General features: G+C 39.5%; 1 protein-coding gene across 1 annotated transcript in view; it reads right to left on the reverse strand.

Moving 5' to 3' along the window:
• cdh4 (cadherin 4, type 1, R-cadherin (retinal)) overlaps positions 1-6,467 on the reverse strand; it is a 279,171-nt gene that overhangs the window by 23,457 nt on the left and 249,247 nt on the right. The window contains exon 9 of the mRNA XM_016235967.1: positions 2,753-2,925. Within this exon, the coding sequence (XP_016091453.1) occupies positions 2,753-2,925 (173 nt within the window). The remainder of the gene's footprint in view (positions 1-2,752; positions 2,926-6,467) is intronic.

The following is a 6,467-nucleotide window of genomic DNA, read 5'->3' on the forward strand; positions in this document are numbered from 1 at the left end:
CAGAGAGAAAATAGAAAATCTTGAGATGACAGCAAACGTCATCTAACATGGCATGAAGGGTAGAGAACTTTATGTGCCAAGTGAAACAAGATGCCAAAGGAATAATGATGAAGACTGTAATAGAACCGTAGTGCCAAAACCTCCCTAAGCAACTGAAAAATCACTGCAATGACTGCAAAGTAGCTTATTTTAATAAAAAGGCCACCAAAAGTGATTTGATACAAGCCATTAACCTTTAATACGTAATTTACTAACAATAATTTGTTAGAACAACAACTGATTTAATGGTTTGAAATTATTATTATTATTGTAAAATAAAAGTATTATTTATATAGTTCTGGTACTAAAGTGCAACTTATAATAGCTACACTTATGATGATTACAATAATAATAATAACAATAATAAATGTATTAACTTCCTACAGTAACTAATAGTTCTGGCACTAAAGTGTAACTGATGATGATGAAGATAATAATAATAATCATCATCATCATCAATTATACTTGAGCAGTAGCACTATTTGTCATACAATTAATACTTCTGAACACATTGAGTGGTCTCCAGATACTACAACTAGAAATGTTTCAATATTTTAATATGATGCTAATGAGAATGGGACTAGAATCTGTGGCAAGAAAGCAAGGGATCACGTAGGATGGCGAGATAAAGGGGAAGTTGAAAGACTTCCCCGCAGGTCCGCTTAAGCATTCTGGGATAAATTGAATGGACCTCTGAATGACCCTGCTCATTAGTGGAGCAGAGGGACGTTAAGAAGGAGCACACAACTGTGTGTGTCCTTGTGTTTGTGTGTGTGTGTGTGTGTGTGTGTGTGTGTGTGTGTATGTGTATGTGTGTGCGTAAGAAAGAGGGATCGCTAGAGCGATAGAGAGGGGGATTAATGAAGAGGTTAAACAGGGGAACACGTCTGGTGGGAAGGGTCAGGCTCTGAGACTCAGATGAGATATGGGAAAGCTGTTCCCATGACCCATAGAGTTCATTTGTGTGGGTATGTGAGTACATGCATGTATTGAAAATGAAGTCAACTGCATTCTGAAGTAGACACTAAGAAGACCCCAATGATTAGCTGAATTAATTCTAGGTGGGGCTGGAAATAATAAGTATAACAAGACTTGAGAGCATGTACATATCGCTGTTGTGCAACAGAGGACAAGCTAGAAAATCCTAGAAATGAGGCTGAAACCCAATTTGCATACCTTTACCGAGCATGAGAAATAAACACTATCCTGGGAATCAAGCACATACTTCATTTCAGTATGAAATGAAATCAGGGTGCCGAGATAAATTTTGAGGATCGTAAAAGTTTCTGTCTTTGTGTGCATGTGTGTGTTCATGTTGTAGCATTGTCTTCCAAACCTGTTTGAGGAACTCTTTTTATTTAAACAATGAAAGTCAGTGGGGTCCAAAACATAATATTAGACCAGTGCTTCTCAACCTTTTTTACTGTTTTCCTACACAATAATCAAAGATATGCCAAGATATTTCCAACATTTCCACCGTAATGTGACCAAGCTGCTTGTTTTCAAACATTTTTACTGATATGCTTAATTAACTAATGTGGTTAATTAATCTAATATATAAAATAAATTAAGCACAATTCTTTTTGTGATTCAGAAGTTATTCAGAACTGTGTTATTCACTAAAAACAATAGTTACTGAGGCAACATAAAAAGAAATACCATTTTCATTAATATCTTGATTTTTTTAGCTTATTTTCAGCATTTTATTTAGATTAAATGTAAATTATTTAAATACATTAATAATAATTCATTATTTTAAATACTTTTAAGTCAGGCCCCCTGGTTGAGAACCACTGCATTAGACCCCACGTACATTACTGTAGACCAGTGTTTCCTAACCTTTTTTTAGTCGTGGCACCCTTTGGAAATTTTAACAAACTTGTGGCACCCAACAAAATTTATTTTGTCACAATATTTGAATTTCTAACTTCGATACAATAATTTGAAAATATATAGATATTCGGTACAACAGGGAATAACTGCAGAATATAATGTCATACAGATATTTTTAATATTATTAAAACATTTTGTCCATCAATGGTGGCAATCAGTAGGCTCATTTCTAATGAAGAGACCAATTTATATGACAGATTTTAGTGTAGGCTTTTATACATATGTAAACATTATTTAATTACCATTATAACTAGCTATCTCACACATTTTTGCTCACTCAGTGTTTTTTTAAATTTTACAGTAGGGTAATTTTGGTGCAGTAGCACGAGATAGCTTGATTTCAAACTTTGAATTGAATTAAAATGACAAGTAAGCAGTCAGTAATAAAATAAGAACAAATAAATAAATTAATAATGATAGCACAAATAAAAAAATAACGACAGGCCTTCGAATTAAATAAATTGCTTTTTCATCATTGATCATTAAGTTAATTCTTAAAGCGCTGTTTGTTACAGTGCAAGAATGTCTCTTCACAATGTTGTTCACAGGAAACTAGGGACCATCCACACCAAGTATGCTCAGACACACCATAGCTGGGAACTAATTATTTTCTAACGCAGGGAGACAGAAAGTGAAGCCGAGACAAACACTTTACATGGAATGGCAAGGTTTGTGTATACACACACACACACTCGTATACTCAAACCCATGAGAACTCCAAACGCATTTCACACTGATCAACAGTTCTTTGAAAGAAAAATCAAACGGAAGCAGCTTCTTGGAAGCATGCTTGCTTTTACATGTACGAGACCTGACTGACCTCTCTGTCGATGCCTGAAGCGATGGTGCTGATCTCTCCTGTGGCTCCGTTAATAGTAAACATGTTAGGAATGGGGATGTGCGGCGTCTGGCTCAGGATGCGATAGTGCACTAGCCCGTTTGCCGTGATGCTGTCATCTGCGTCAAAGGCTGTTACCTGCATTACAGAAGTGCCTGGAGAGGAAGAGGGATAAACAAGCGTGAATCAAAACACTAATGCATGCATAATCACGCCGTTTCTGTCACAAAGCAGCTGTGCTTGTTTGTCCGAGTCGCTAAGAACAAACATGCACAAACGGTGGCTATTTGATCAGTGATTCTATCTTTTTGTGCTGCTCCCTGTGTCAGAGCAATGTTCAAACGTCACATCTGATCCCAGGGTCTTTCTCACCTAAGCTGTCTCACCTTCTTCATTTCTGATTCTGCTATCCATACAAAATCTGATCGGTAATGAGGGTTTGTCTGCCTCTCTTGCCTCTGTCACTTTCATTATCCCTCAGTCCTACTATAGCTGTGTGGGCAGTGTTAAACTAAAAATTGAATTACTTATAGAAATGTTTATTAAAGTTTGTCTTTTTTTTTTTTGGTTATTATGTGAAGGATTTTTTGAGATAAAAACTGTAATTGTAACATAATTGTATAATATATATTCAATATGTAATTAAATATTAACTGTATTATGAGTTCAATTAAATATTTATTTATATAACATTAAATATTCAAAAATATTTCTATTATATATACTGTATATTATTATTTATTATATATATATAATAAATATGCTGGGTTTTGAGGCTGGGTGTGTATGAGTGTGAAATGTGTTTGTGTGAGAGCCAGGCATCAGGTGCCATATGATGCGGGTGGGGGTCCATATAGCCTTTAGTCCCCAAAACATGTTTATCGATTTCTGAGAGCTTGTCTCACACCATCTCAAATGTGAGTGAGCAATTAGGGGCCTCCAAATAGAGAAACGGAGGATAAACCTCCTTGCGACGTGGGTAAAATGTCACCCTGTCATTCTGTGTTAATGCCATTCTGTCGCACCTGTGTTCCAGTCATTTCTGATATTTAATATTAATGGCCATGGCGACCCAGAAAGCTGGTCCGAGGGGGGTGACCACGCGTTTAGCCACACGCGAGACCTCACGCATTTGCGGGTTTCTCCAGCCCTGCTGTAATTGTGAGGAGATAGTGCCCTCATTTTGTGACAACACACCTATAATTGTGAGGGGATAATTGTGGCTGAGAGTTCTATTTCAAAGTTCATTAAGTTTCAGAGCAGAATCTGTCACTATGCCCCATGAGAAAGAGGAAAAGGAAGAAATGAGCGAAGGGAGAAGAAAAACAATTAAGCCCTCTTCTGATAGGGCTACATCAATTTTTGAACAACCAGAGAGCGAGCAAGCACATGTGGAGGGATGAAGAAGACAAAAGAGTTGCATGTCAACTCTGTCGCCTTCAATTTTCATTGAGTGCCATTCTTTAACGGGATTAAATGCTCTTTATTTGTAAAAGTGAGAGAGATGACCGTGCAGGAAACAGTTAACCCCTGGGCCTTTTCAATTGCTTTTTAATTTGAAAACTAATTCAATGCTGTAATTGCTTTTCGACTTAAACCACTGAAGCTCAAAATTCCTCCTTTCAGTAGACGCGTGCTGGTCGGGAGGCTCTCTCTTTCACAGGTATATAAGAAATTGGGGAGTCATTAGTTTTAACAAGTTTAACATAACCAGCCTGAGAATGGAAACCGACCCTTGCAGCGCCGGCTCAGTTGAAAGCGACATATCCTTTCAAATCACCCACCAATTTAAGGCTGTCCAATGCGAAGTACTCTTTTCGGACACGAACATGCAAAACCCATCTCATTGCCACTTTGTCCCAATTTTCAATTGCTTGTGGTACGGCTAGATCACAACGTGCTTACACTGAAAATATGACATAAAAGCTCTCTATACTTGACTGTCCATTCGAGACAAGCTGCTAGCCAGACTAAACCAGTCCTCCAAGCTGTTATCACTCCGTTTTCCACCACAGATTACTCTCAGCACTGTCTCACACCACCCTCATGGTGAGGCTTTCAAAGCAAATCTGTTTTGTCAGGGCTGTAGCCATATGGAGTCCTTTGAGGACTATGAAGAGGCAAATGACTTTTCCTGCAAAAAAAGAGCCAGAGGCAGACGTCTACTTTAAGTCCATTAAACTGATTGAAACATTCCTCTCCGCGCTCTCTTTTCCCTCTCTTCTCACCTGTGCATGGACGTCAGGGCCGAATTAACCCCCATGGCCAGCTGTCTGAGGCTGAGCATTGATTAGCATCCTATCGTCCACTGTTAGCAAATTTCCTTATCAGCCGTGTGAGCTGGAAGTGTGTAAACAGAATTTTCTAGCCATGCCGCTCTTTTGCTGTGGCTTGTTTTTCTTTGCAACAGACAGTGAAAATATCCCCTTGTCATTGGTTATTTAGGCAAAAGAACAGAAAGTCAAGTAAACAAGGATACATCTGACTAAAATATGAGGCAGGATCAGTGTTGATTTTTGAGGCCAGTAAAATGCAAAACAACAGAGAATAGTTTGAAGATGTCAGGAAAAGAGAGAGAGCAAGAGAGAGAGAGAGAAAGATCATTTTAAAAGATAATTGGCTACAGCAGTTCCGTGAGCTTGGAAATATGAGTTTTCTAAACACTGTCATTGGGTGGTGCAGCTGACTTTTTGGCACACAAATTTTCTACAGGGTATTGAGGAAAAAAAGTGAAAATTAGGAATAATTATTGTGAAAAGTACAAGAACACTTTGAGAATGTGAGAACTGTGACGCTGCCTTAACTGCTTCATAGGTTGTTACTAAAACTGGATAATTCACAAAAAACTATTTATAAGGACTACTTTATTTATTTTAGTTAGAATTGTTAACATTCTGTTTCTCCTCAAAGAATACTAAATACTGATTATATAATGTCATTAATGTTATGTACTGGTGTTGTAATATTATCTCACACATTCCATACAGAGTGTCTGTATTGTGTCGCAACAAATGTTACTATCATAATGTGATGTATTTCTGAGCAAATTATTTAATGGAGACAAAATGTAGGGCATATTTGTCACATACATATTTTTTTTGATCCCCCACAGGGATTTGGCACTTTCACACCTCAGCCTGTTGGGCCTTCGGGTCAACTGGGAAAAGAGCAAACTCTCCCCGACGCAGAGGATCTCTTTTCTCGGTATGGAGTTGGACTCGGTCGAACAGACAGCACGCCTCACGCAGGAACGTGCTCAGTCGGTGTTGAACTGCTTGAATACATTCAAGAGCAGGTTGGCGGTCCCACTGAAACAGTTTCAGAGGCTCCTGGGGCATATTGCAGCTACAGCGGCAGTCACACCGCTAGGGCTGCTCCATATGAAACCGCTGCAGCACTGGCTCCATGGCTGAGTCCCGAGGTGGGTGTGGCAACGCTGCACTATCCGGGTCCAAGTTACACCGGCCTGCCGCCAAACCTTCACCCCGTTGTCAGACCTTGCGTTCCTCCGGGCAGGAGTGCCCCTGGAGCAGGTCGCCAGGCATGCTGGGTTGCACAGATGCCTCAACCACCGGCTGGGGGGCCACGTACAACGGGCTTGCAGTGTCAGGGGTTTGGACGGGGCCCCAACTGCACTGGCACATCAACTACCTCGAGTTGCTGGCAGTGCACCTTGCCCTGAGCCGTCTCAAAGGGC

The sequence above is a fragment of the Sinocyclocheilus grahami genome, unplaced genomic scaffold, assembly GCF_001515645.1.
Source record: "Sinocyclocheilus grahami isolate Dianchi unplaced genomic scaffold, SAMN03320097.WGS_v1.1 scaffold2.1, whole genome shotgun sequence".
NCBI lineage: Eukaryota > Metazoa > Chordata > Actinopteri > Cypriniformes > Cyprinidae > Sinocyclocheilus > Sinocyclocheilus grahami.